Here is a 13,180-nt window from a genome sequence, read left to right as displayed (position 1 = left end):
TAGGAATCAGGGTCCATACCCCTATCGATGTGCTGCATTTTTAATGGCCGCAATCTTGGTTATCTATAGATTTATTCTGTCCTTCATAAGAAGAGATACCAAACTTGGGGGGTGGGATGCCTCAGGAACTTCTAATGCTTTTCAGATATGGAAGTCCCAGCCACCTGTTTTGGGATCCTTTCACAGGCCAAAGAGAAGAAATGGCAATTCAGAGTTTTAGCAGACCCCCATGCAGAAGCAGGGATGTCTCCAGCTGCCTCCCTGCTTCTATGTGAACTTGGTGGCAGTTCTTCCCCATGCAAAGGTAAATACCAACAGAATCCTCTCACAGGCCACCAGTTGGACCATCCTAGCCTGTGTCATGGCTGCCCACGGAAACACAAACCCAAGGGAGCCTTCCTGAGGTAATAACACTAAGGTAAGCACGACGCTAAAGAATTAGGAACCACAGCCTACCCAGAGGCTTTACATCATAGCAGTTGTGATCTTAAAAGATTCTGTCTATACCTTTTTCCAACATTTCCTCAAAAAAATCTTTTAAAAACCAAAGCATTTTAGATGGTAGAAAAGTCTTGCTACAATCAGACTGTCTGTCTTTTGGGAGCTTACATACTCTATGATATTTTTCAGAGCTGTCATGTGCTAGATGATATCTCAGCATAGACTCTGTGTACTCTCAAACTTTGGAAGTAGAATCTATGGGAAAATCTACAGAAGGCTGAAGAAAAGTAAGGCTGAGGTACAGCTGGTTAATGTGCAAAAATCACTTCAGCAGCACTGTTAAAATTATTGTCTAGGTACTTTATAGATTTCAGGGCTTCCATTAAAGTCTGATTCAGAATTTAAAAAAGTCTCTCCTCCCTGCAGTAATTCTTGTGTCTTATGTGAGGTGGGTGGTGGGATGGACACAAGATGCACAAGACCGATCCCCATAGAAAGCACTGATAATAGTGAGGCCATCAGATTTCCGGGCTTGGAGAAGTTAGGAGGCCAGGGACAGCAACTGTTGGAGTCTGCTACATAAAAGAATCAAGCCAGGGCTCAAGAAGGGGGAAAACAAAAATCGCATCATTCTTTGCTGGAGCAGACGACTTTGCAAACTTAACCGTCTACAGGTAACCTGCCTGTAACTCAAACTCATCTCAATGCTTTTGGACCACTTCACCAAAGCACTGCTGCCCTCAGTATTCACTCCTATAACCCACAAAACATAGGCAAAGTAAGAAGAGGATGCCTTGAAGTCTGACAAAACCCATCTAACAGGAGGGAAATGATCTGTCCTGCATGTTGTTGATCACACTGTACTTCCTTGGTTTTGAGTTCTCTTATGAAACAGTGCTCAGTCTCTCAAGAATCAACTCACAACTCATCTGCTGAGATAAACTGAGATTTAGTATCCTAGTAAAATAAGGGCTAGATCCATCAAATCAAATTGGGTATTTTCAGAGAACAGAAACATACTCTGATATGGAACATACCACTCTGAGCCCAATGCAGCTGCCTAAATAAGGAGGGGTAAACGGGTAGAATCACCAAGACACTGACTACCTGTGTTGCTTTGAGAAAGTAATGGCAGAGTGATCATCAGTCTGTGGCTTAAGATAGCTCCAGTTCATACAAGATTCAGGTATGGCTTCTACACTAAGTGATCCACAGTTTCTTCTCAGGAACTGCAAATAAGTAAGCCTGCAAGGTGCACGGAAACACCAAATTATGGAATCTCACCCCTCGTGCAGCAGAGCTATGTAGCTAATCACACAGTCACTTCTTCAGAGTGACCACACTGAGCTGCTTGTCTTCCTCCCCATTGCTCTTCATAATGTATCCCTGGCGACTCCTGGCCATGTGAAGACAGCAGAACATGGCTGTCTTCTGTCTGGAAGATCGGAGACTGGAGTCAAAATAAGTAGTGAAAGGTGGAGGTGGATGTGAGAGAAAAAAAAAATTTCTTCTACAACCTTCATCATCAGGACTTAATCTACAGGTTTGTGTACTTCCTACTGATGTTGATAAATATAAAAACTCAGGTGAAATGCTGAATATTTTCAGAGATTAATACACTGGCTCTTATGTGTAGTTTAACTGTCTACTGGTTGGTGGTGGCCTTTTAAATTAAAGAAAAAAAAAAACCTTAAAAAAATAATAAAGCCACCTACCCAGAGGGATCTAGTATCAGTTCTGTAAGACACAACTGACAGGGCTTTGACTGGGTAAGATGAGGCTAGCCAACTTTTTGCACAAGCAGGAATCTTCCAGCCCGCCTAACCCACCTCTTTTTCCAATTCCATTGTTTCTCACCATCCTTCACCTCCAACATAGCTGAAATGAAATCCCCCCAGCCTCCCTTCTCAACAGCTGCAAATTAACGGCAGGGATCCCAGCATACTCTGCAACAGGTGGCTCAGCGCCTCACTTTGCAATTGGTGCACTGCAGGGAAAGGAATGCAGCACTGAATCCTGATGCTTGCAAGTGCTCTCAGATTTACAATCATGTAGGAAGTAACAGGGTGAAACAAGAGTATGTCAGATAACAGAGGAAAAGGACACGGAGGAGAAACACAGCTGCCCTGAAAATGCTTGCAGTCTCTGAGATGCAAGACAGCAGAAGGAAGAAGTAACATCACCGAATTTTAGGAGCTTTCAGAAATGCGGCAAAGTCATGGCCATTGTGGTACTTTCCTTCTGAGAGAGGCAATATTAGCGTCAAACTCATGGCAAGTTTCTAAAAGCACTGTACTTTGCCTACACCAAAATATTTTGGTTTTTTTACAACTCCTTTTATTTCAAATGATTGACATATCTTAGTTCTAAAAGCAAAGCAGGTAACTTTTGCTTATCACAAAACCTGAGCTAGTAAGTAATCCCAACCCATCTGGAGTCTTCCCGTGCCGTATTTCCAGGACCAGGAATACTGGGGACTGCAGACACCTATCCTGGTTCTGCAACATGAAGGTTCGGCAAGCTTGGCCATGTTCCTGGAAGGGGTGAGGAGGCAGCGGTGGGTATGGGGCTCATCAGAGCAGTATAAGCTGGTGCTTATCTAATGCCACACACCACCACGCACATGTACTGTTACATAGCTGAAGTCTGGAGTTATGCCAACCATGAAGCACAGTGCATGGACAGGCAAGTGGATATGCAGCACCAAGTCTATGAGGCTGGATATGCCTACGCCCCACTACTCAGTGTATCATGTATTTGCATTATGCAAGGTTCTCAGCTGTTCTGTATCTAATGTCTGAAGGGGATGTGACTGCAAATGATACGAAATGGAGGCTGACCAACCAAAAAAACTTCTCAGTTTCTACTCAAAGTAGCTCATCTACACAGAGGTGAAAACCCAGGGCTATCTTGTACGTCCAGAACAAGTGGTATTGGGCCATGAAAATTTTTGTGGCTCACAGTTAAGAAACTGGAAGATAGTTCTCTTGTCTCTCTCCTCATTTTCCCACACTTGGACCCAAAAAGAACCTCAAGTTAAGACACAAATACAACACACAAGGACTCTTCTCAAACAGTTTAATAGCAAATAAACAAAGGAAGGTACCACACTTGGCATATACAAAATGACTTGTTGTCGGTGTGTCTGTGCAATTAAAACAGCTTTAAGTTGCCCTTTGGGACAAAAAGAAAAAAAAAATAAACACACACACAAAAGGAAGAAAATTCCTTTAACACATACTCGCTCGTTCCAAACTTGTAACAAATCTTTTCATTTTTAAATCCACTACACAAACTCTGCGATCAGATCAGAAAAGCAACACGTGCTCCTCTGCTTTTTAAACCATTAAAGTAAAATCTGTAATTCTCTACAGAGTACAACACAATTTCACACAAAAAGACATTTTGTTTTGCAAATCAAAACAAGAAAAAAAGGAACAGCTCAAACAAGGTAAAGAAAAGCATTTCTACGACTGAACCACGACTTCGAGTTGATTAAATCCCATTACTGCAGAACAGACTCTACATTTGGTCATAGTGGCAATTTGTTTTCTCGTCACATTGTGAATCACTTTACATTGTTTTCTAGTAGAAAAGGCAAAAAACTGTACAAAACCCCTAGTGTTAAATACAATGTTTGTACCAATAAAAAAGCCCACAGGTTTGTCTCCAAAATGTAAATTTTCTTTTTAAATTATTCACAAAAAGCAGCCAAAAATCAGAAAGGCAGCTGCTGCTCCACTGTCTCAAATCCATTAAAACCACCACAGAACAATTAAAACAACCAAAGGAAGAAAAGGAAAGAAGAAAGGAAAGAAACATCCAACGTTTGGCATTTTGGTTTTCTTCAGATATTTTTCCACAGGTTTCCCCAAAGTTCCTTATGGAACCAAATGCGCATGTACAGAAACGTATTGGCAGTTACTCAATACACTGCAGGGTATCAGTGCCCCCCACTGACACACAGCCCTGTGCATTCAGACTGTGGGACTAACAGCAGCCAGCCCACAACCCTACCTCCCAAATAAACAAGTGTCTATCCTTTTTTCATCCAGCCTCACGCTTCACTCCCAGGTCTATGTACCATTTTCAAAAATGTTCTGTCTTATAAGTAGATTAAGGACTGTCTATACAAGTCTAGCCAAAATCTATTGAGGATATAGTATCCTCAGCCAACTCAGGAGTAGGATAGAAAAAAAACCCCTTTTGCATCTTTGCATTATCCCAAACACTGGACAAAAGTAAGATTTCTATCCAATCAAACACGATTTGTTTCCTCAGCAAAACCCCTTCTCCTGGGATTTCATGTCACATTATTTTCTACAGTTAAGATACCTACACTAGCTTGCTTCTCCTTTGACCGAAACTTCATCACAGCACACACTCTTCAGGTGCCTTCATCTAGATGCTACATCCCAGTTTCTACCTGTGCAGATGGTATGTAGGGTCAGGGGAAGGCTGCTACCCAGAAAGCAGTAACCTGTTTTAGTTCATGCTGCAAGTCAGAAAAACTGCTTAGCTCCTTACCCAATTAAAAACAAAACAAAAACTAAAAAATCTCCGTAGAGATTCCCCAGCTAAGGCCCTTGAGAAGAGAGCTGGGGATGGTACCCTGTTCAGGTAACAGCTTCAGAGGCTGTTGTATTGTGCTTGTCACTTGGGAAAAGAGCCAGCAGTTGTAGGACCAGGTTTACAAATGCTTTCTCTGGGATATTTCAAATACTTTATTTAAAGAGCTAACCTAGGTCCTTCAAGGATCCTGCCACCAAGGTCTGACTGATGGTATTAAACTGGGGCTGGACTTCACAAAAATGTGCCCTGAATTATATAAAATGCTCATAAAGAGTGTTTCAAAGGAGCCCTAGCTTCAGGTAACTTTGGAAACAGAAACACTGTGAAGTTCCCCCATCTTCCTGTTCCCCAGCTATCCCCTTCCACCCAAACCTCCAGTAGAGGAACAGTGCAACCAAGCCCCCTGGGAGCCTCTGACAGCACTGGAGATGGAACAAGGCCCAGGTGCTCTGTCAGGCAGACAGTCTAAGTGCACAGGTAGATGCCCTCAGGTGGCTTCTGATCAGATATTTGTCATACCAAAAACACCAATTTAAAGGATACCTTTAAAACCCATTAAATTGCTCAGTTTTTGCACAAACTATAGAAAACAGAGAGGTGAAGGTGATATATACGAGGGTGTGAAGAAAACAGCAGGAAACATGCAAAACATTTCTGGGCACTATCTTAGTTTGAAAGATTAAAACAAAAACATCACATTTTGCTGAGGAGATTGTAGTTACAAAAAAACCAAGCATGCTGGAGCTTAACAAAATACAACATCAACTTTGATCAAATTTTCACTGCAGACTGATAATCGCACAGGGAAGCGGGGGGAAAAAAAATAAAATCAATAAATGTCAGGGCAAAAATGTAGCTACAATCAGAAGAAAACGTAGTTCAAGTGTTTTCTGTTGATGCCACTCAAGTCACAAGTTTGAACTCATAAAAACACATGCTGTCTCCTCAAGCACAGAAACCAGATCAGCAAAATGTGACTAGGAAGTCTCCTGAAAGATGAGTCACACCATATAATTGACTTTTTCTTCGAAACTGTGTTTTTAAAACTAAGCACACAGAAAAAACTAAGCCTAGAAAGTGATTGGCTGTATGTTCACAGAAATACAAATACTCCACAAGGTATGCTAGCAAGGCTGCTCTGAAGACAATTACAAAGAATCAGGTTCACAAAATCAAGTGGTTATCTTATGAAGGTCTAGAAAAATAGAAATTCTTTTATATTCAAATGCAAGTTTAAATATTCCCCTTCAGCAGTCTTTCTAGCAAAACCAATTTGGCAGCACAAAAAAAAAAAAAAAGAAAGAAACAAACATAATAAAAATACACATCAGCATCAAAGGTCAACACAAGGTCAAAGGTGAGAGTTCAAGCATCAGAGAAGCTGAAGAGACAAGGATTTGGACGATGTACTTGAACGCCACATCGACATGGACAAGGATTTGGACGATGTACTTGAACTGGCACTTTAGGCACAACGATGAACAAACGGCAGGAATCTAGAAAAAAAACAAACCAGAAAGAGGGAGACCCACTGAGTTACACAGAGCAGTACATCCAAACACGGAGAGAGAGAACAAGAATGGGCACTGTACAATGAGATCTCCTGGGGAAGGGAGTTGACAAGGAAGGGCAGCACATGCCAACGATGGACAAGTACAAGTTGACGTACATGAAGGACACTGAGTAAACATCAAACTGCCAGAAACCAAATGGAAGCAGAGGCCTGGATTTCCCTCTCAACACCCAGTCTGTGGAGCACACCACAGCCTAGTGACACATTGATTAGTACGCATTCACCTTGCCCCGTGCCCAGTGTCTCCGCTAGCTCTGTTTAGGGGAAGAACAGAGCAAGCTCCCTCCCCAGGAGACTGACTCCAAAAAACATGACTCCAGGGCTAACATTTGCCCACAGAGACTAAGACCACGAGAGACAAGACAGAGGACACAAGGGTTTCACAGGTGGTTTGACGGCTGAGACTCTTCTTGCATCCTAACATGGGAAGTTCTTAGGCAGTGGTAGCCCAGGAAATCCACGTTCTTTCAGCTACAGTCCCTTCTCATTCCCTAGGAGCCCATGAAACTGGGGGTAGGTGATCTGGAACGGGGGTGGGGTGGGGAAGATTATACAAGACAAAAACTCCACGCATCAGAGAAGAATTCCTTAAGACTTGACTGCAAGTTAAGACTTGTCCTAGCTGAGCACTTTTCATACCATTAGACCTGCACAGGGATTTTCCATTCCCAACCTTTTATATAAACAGCCCCCAGCTCCCTGACTTCATGAGGAGGGGATTCTGGACTCTGAGAAGCTCTACAGTCACTGTTGCCAGTTTGAGGAGTAGAAAAAAAAATATGTGTTTCCTGAAGCTTTCTTGAAGAGTTGACAAATAAAATAATTCTTATATTAAGTGATATAAATACCTTTGTGTCCTCTCCTCAGCTTGTGAATTACAAGAGACATGGAACATTTCTGGGAAGATTGTGGCAGGCAGAGGAGAGAGGAAGCAAGTTTTTTCTTTTTTCTTCCTTCCTCCTCCCTGCCCCCCTTCCCTCCTTTATGTCCTGTTTGTGGCCTTATTCTTCAGCACATCTCAAAGCCACTGGTTAGAGACTAGAGCAAGGTGAGATTTGCATATTATCTTATAGCATTTAGAGCATATTTAAGAATAATAAGTTTTGCATTCTAGATCCAAAGCGACAAGAAGCAAACTGTCCACTAAGTCTGCAACTCTCCCCTTACTAGAACTGCTGAGCTTCATTTGCTCCTCATACTTTCCAATTCAGGGAAAGGACTTAGTATGGAGTTTAAACCAACTCCAGCAAACAGAGTACAATGCAACTCCTGCAGTTATTTCTATAGTTCTAGAAATACTCTACATAGTTTGCAGATAGCTGTAAGGTTTCAGTCCTAAACCAGAAAGGCAAATTCGTCAAACTGAGACATAAGAAACAAGAGGCATGCAATCAAGGGCCATCTAAGCATGCACCACAGAAATTCTTTGTGTGATTTGTTTAGGTGTTTTTTGATATTTTTCAAATATTTGACTCAGCAATTTTGAGGGGAAGACTAAGTTTCATTAAAGGCATGAGGAAGGACTGGCCTACAAGAGCAGAGCCATGTGATGCTGGATAAGAACTTAATGACTTGGGGAAAGTTATTCCAGTTCATCCTTGTTTTATTCTGACAACTGTGATAATTCTGCCTTCTGTGTTTTGTATTTTGTGGTAGGTGTGCTCAGGGATATATAGCATCCTTATGTTTAAATGTTTGCAACAAGAAGCTCTCAAAGCATTTTACATGTTCGTAGTTGCACCCTTCATTTGCAATTTGCTTTGTCCAAGTTGCTTTTAGATATTTACAAATGGAATAGGAACAATTTCATTCTGCTTGTTCTTCCCTAACTCACAACCATTAACAAGAAGAAACACTTCAGTTAATTCTATCATGCAAGCAGAATCTATCATGCTATTCAGTATTCATATGAAAAGCTTGTTCCTTATAGATATATTCGCCAGTGAGAAATTTTCTGAGGTGCCTATTTTCCAGATAGTAGTGCCCACAGCGAGTAAACTGCCTCACCATTAAAACATAAAGAGATACTCACCATCATTGCATCAGATACTTTGGCAAAATTCCAATCCTCATTCTGCTTAGGATTAAAATTTAATCACTATATATCAAAGGCAATTTCTAACAATGCAAGCTTTGTATTACTGGAAGAAAAAACCTAAACTACAAAAAGATATCCTAATTTGGACTGTTGATTATCTAGGGGACTGAAGAATATGATTTCTTTTACTATAACACTCGATACAAAGTAGCATCAGACTAAGACTTCAATTGTTCATAATACTTTCATCTTATTACGGCATATCTAGTAAAATCAAATGTCTTCTGAGAAAAAAATATATCTATGAAGCAGACCATTTCCATCTTGTATCTAAAAATACGTAAGTACTTCCTGGTGGCACATGTAATGTGGAATTCCATTTCATCAGCAGTCCTATTAGCTTTTGTTGTAGAAAATTCAGATTCTTTGGTTTATGAGCATACAGAATACTTTATCTATGTAGCTACTTAAGCCAATCCTTGTGCAGTTTATTTGAACTCACTCAACTCTTATCCTACTATCCAGTAAATAAAGCATTTGACGCTGATTTGATTTGCGCTTGAACAAGAGCATGATAGGAATTAAAAATAAATTTAAAGGCCCCAAGTCCCCAAAATCCCAGCCTTTCCTGCCAGTGAGTGAGGAAGAAAACTGGGTTAAGACTGGAAGGCAAGAAAAGCCTAAAGCTCCAGAGTCAGCGGCAGCCACCAGACAGACACAGAAATCTTGACTTATCTGATCAGTTCTGTTTTCAGAAAAAAATCTGCCCAAGTCACATACTTGATACATTTATTAACTTTGGCAACATATACATTGATACACCAAGAAAGGTAAATCTGAAACAAATACACAGAAAGGGCAACATCTTCAGCTGGTGAAAACTGATGCAGCTCTACTAAAGAGAGCAGAACTGCATTGATTCAACACATCTGAGGATCACATCTTCTAAAATTTAACCTGCATAGATTTTTTTTTTTTCTTCTTCTTTTTGGCAATACTTACAGTTATGCCAGTAAGGCACAAGAGAGTTAGCCCAAATTAGGTGTCTTAAGGTGATTATGTCCGGGAGGAGTCACGGATAAAACTAAGCCACAGTGTAAACTGGTGAATCTCCTAAAGTCAACAGGAGTTGCACCTATTTGCAACAATGCCAAACTTGATCCATAAGCTACAGTATTGAGGACACACTACAGGATGCAGAAGCTAAAATACCTAATTTTGGGCAACTGAAATAACTAGTAAAGAGGCCAGAGCATCAGGTTAAAAGAAGAACAGGACAAAGGTCTCGGATAGTACAGTGGGCTAGGGTGCAAAGAAGGTAAGAGTGACTGTAGAGACCCCAGAGCACAGTGCTCTCCTCCACTGGTTCACAGCGTTCGTCTTCCCCATTTAGCAGTTGTGGGGCTGCAAAGAGGCCACTGAAAATCAGTAGTTTCAATCATGCACATCATTATGTGTGTAAAACAATCACATTTAGGATTCTACAAAACCCTGGCCTTTTTTTTCCAGTGAAATAATTTAGGTAATAAATATTCTCCACCCTGGAGCAGTATAAAACTTCTATAAAAATAGAAACAACATTCTTGGTTACAGCAGGTTGTACTTGGAGCAGTTGCTCTCAACTATGTTTTTTTTTTTTCTTTTTTTTTTCTTTTTTTTGAAAAGTATATTATTTATAAAAAAAAAAATCCCATTATCACCCTGGAGGCCTTCACACTCCAACACTCTTTTCTCAGAAAACCAGGACACATCTTTCCCATCGTGCAGAATTCAAGTGTACATGGTTCACTTAAGTGTATGTTCATGTTTCTAGAGAGATTCAAATAATTAACATAGAAGGGTACCATATGCCAGCATAACTGGGAAATTTGGCAATCTGGCCTTTGAACCTTTGCCACCACAAAATGATTTGAATAATACTGATAGATTTACCTGTCTGCCATCAATATAGACAGACTGGCATGAACTAACTGCTTGATTTTCAATTTAAGAATGGAAAGGGCTCTTCTTGGATACTACGGGTCAGGCCTTGTACTTCTGAGGTTTGAGATCCCAGAGGACCCTACCCCTGGGAATGCCCTGCATTCCCAACAGGCCACCAAACATGGATGCGGATTCTGAACGTGATCTCAGGTTTGATGGGTTTAGTGCTCCTCCTGCTGGAGCAGAACAGAAAGTCCGAACCCTATGTCTGACCCACACACTCATCATTCAGCAGCTGGCTCCCAAACACAGCGTTAGCTGGTGTCCTGGGAAACAGCATCACAAACCAGGAATACAAAGAAAACAAGGAAAAATGAGAAAATATGAGGTAAATGGAACTTCTGTTAAAGACGCACAGAAATTGTAAACTTCCTCTTATGAGAGAGGTGAATTTTGGTGGTTATAAAACGGGACTCTACTCTGATCTCTTAAAACAACTCAGGCCAGAGTGTCAAAAGTCCTTTGAGCCCCCTAAAACCAGTGTATAACAAAGGCCCTTAGCAATGCATTAGCAATTTCACAAGTGTGCAGAAAAAGTGTGTGTTCATTGAAGGGGTGTGTTCAATTTTCCTTCAATATAGAAAATAAACAGCTAGTACCGAAAGACAGAATAAGACTGAATGGCTCAATGCTCTGCTCTGGTTCCACAGCTCCTGTGTTAGCCTGTTTTGCACTGGTACACACCACCTTAAAGGAAAACTGCAGTATAAAAAAAGACCTAATTACCAAATCACTGCACAAATGGGTTTGTGTTTGTTGTTTTTTTTTTAAAAAACACAAGAAGTTATTTTTGCAACAGAGTTAAGACTGAGAAATCAAATCCTATGAGAACAAGTATGAAACAGGAGCCTCAAGAGCTGTGTTAGGGTACCTCTGGGCTTTGTATCTCAATTTAACAGTCATTTTAATAGAGAAACAAACAGCACTTACATTATGCTTATCAGAATGAATTCAAAGTAATACTCTGCATAAAGGACATTATTCCACAGAAATGGGGAATGTGATGAACTGTTAAGAAGAAAAATTGTCAAAAAAATTCTGCAGGTTACCAGGGATCAAAAGTTTCTTGTCTCCAGCCCCAGATGTATTCATCCAAACTAAGCTGTCTCTCTCTATGCCTTTCTATAAAACCTAGATAAAGTACACAGGATAAGTTTTCTTAAATATGGAGAAATTCACTGCATCTCATTAATATTCAACTGTAAACGGTCAGTGAAATTTTCTGGGCAGGGACATTATCTAATAATTTTATAAAGTGCTGTGTACATTCACAGTGCTATATGAACACTACTTCATATACAGCAACAAAAATCACTGCAGTTTTCCTTTGGCTTGTTAATGTGTTCACCCTTCTAGCCTGTCTCCTGCTTCAGAGATGATTTACTAAATCCCCACCATGGCATACAGTTAAGGAAATTTCAAAGAGTGGATGGGGCACGATAAAGGCTGCACGGAGACGGTTCTTTGCTGTCCCAAACTTGGATGGACTCAGTTCTCCTTCCCCATCTTTGTTTTCATCAGCTGTTCTGTGTTATTTCTGCTTTCCCTTCTCTTCTCCCCCATGGTGGTGTGGTGTCAGTTCTGCTTCCCCTTCTCCTCTCTACCCCAAGGCAGTGTGGTGTCAGTTTCTGCTGCTCCTTTTAACCTTCCCTCCCCACTCACAAGGAGCTGGCATTGGTCCTTCTCAACACACACTGGTTACAAACACAGCAAACTTCAAATAAGGAAAAAAAAAACAACAAAAAAAAAACAACACCTCAGCGATATGGCACCTAAACTCCAAAGTAAAACACTGGAAACAAAAGCACAAACTTGTCCTCCATCCGAAGCGGGATTCTCAGCAGAGGCTGCAGCCGAGTCTTCAGGGGAAGATGTGCCAGATAGAAGGCATGGATCAGCTTCCAGGACTGTAAAAACACAGCCTTAGGGCTTCGAATCACTAAGTGCGCTCCTCTCCAACTTACCAGAAGATCCTTCTCACTCCAGTCCCGGAGGGGAGGGGCGCTCAGTATGGCTTGCTGTCATTCTTTGAGCGCTTAAGCTGTACTTTCAGACGCTTCATGCCAATCTGAAAGCCGTTCATTGACTGAATGGCAGCCTGTGCAGAGACAGGATTGTCATAACTTACAAAACCTGAAGAAAGGAAAATACATAATTACACCATGCCAAAGCTGTCCAGAACAGCTACTTACAACTGGAAATGCAGGTACTCACGAGGTAAAAGATGTTTGCATGAAATGCCATTTTTAGAAGCTCACAACTGTTTTAGACTCTTCATAAAAACTTTTAAGGGCTCTCCGCCTTATCAGAAAGCATTGCTTTATGATATATGGAACTTTGGCCAAAAGATATAAAAAGCTCAGGAAATTAAAATAACATTTTCTAATCTTCTAACAAAAATGAGTACTGCTGCTCATTTTATAAGAACTCATACCTGGGAGAAAACTAAACCTGGAAAATGTTAACCTATATATGAAAGCTCATTGAAATCCCCCTCTTGGCATTATGGGAGTAGATTTGTTTGCAGTGAAGTACCTGTCAAGGCAGCGTGGCACTTGTACCACTATTATGTT

General features: G+C 40.9%; 1 protein-coding gene across 3 annotated transcripts in view; it reads right to left on the bottom strand.

The window, feature by feature from the left end:
* Positions 1-9,590: 9,590 nt before the first annotated feature.
* CELF1 (CUGBP, Elav-like family member 1) overlaps positions 9,591-13,180 on the bottom strand; it is a 39,291-nt gene continuing 35,701 nt past the window's right edge. For 2 of the 3 annotated variants that reach the window (XM_009895639.1, XM_009895637.1), the window contains exon 13: positions 11,741-12,740. In XM_009895639.1, the coding sequence (XP_009893941.1) occupies positions 12,613-12,740 (128 nt within the window). In that variant the 3' untranslated portion in view covers positions 11,741-12,612. Of the gene's footprint in view, positions 12,741-13,180 lie in introns of all 3 variants that reach the window. The other variant, XM_009895638.1, reaches the window with a different exon arrangement.

The sequence above is a fragment of the Charadrius vociferus genome, unplaced genomic scaffold (assembly GCF_000708025.1).
Source record: "Charadrius vociferus isolate BGI_N301 unplaced genomic scaffold, ASM70802v2 scaffold111, whole genome shotgun sequence".
NCBI lineage: Eukaryota > Metazoa > Chordata > Aves > Charadriiformes > Charadriidae > Charadrius > Charadrius vociferus.
The sequence above is the reverse complement of the archived record's forward strand: the minus strand, read 5'-3'. Positions and strand labels throughout refer to the sequence as shown.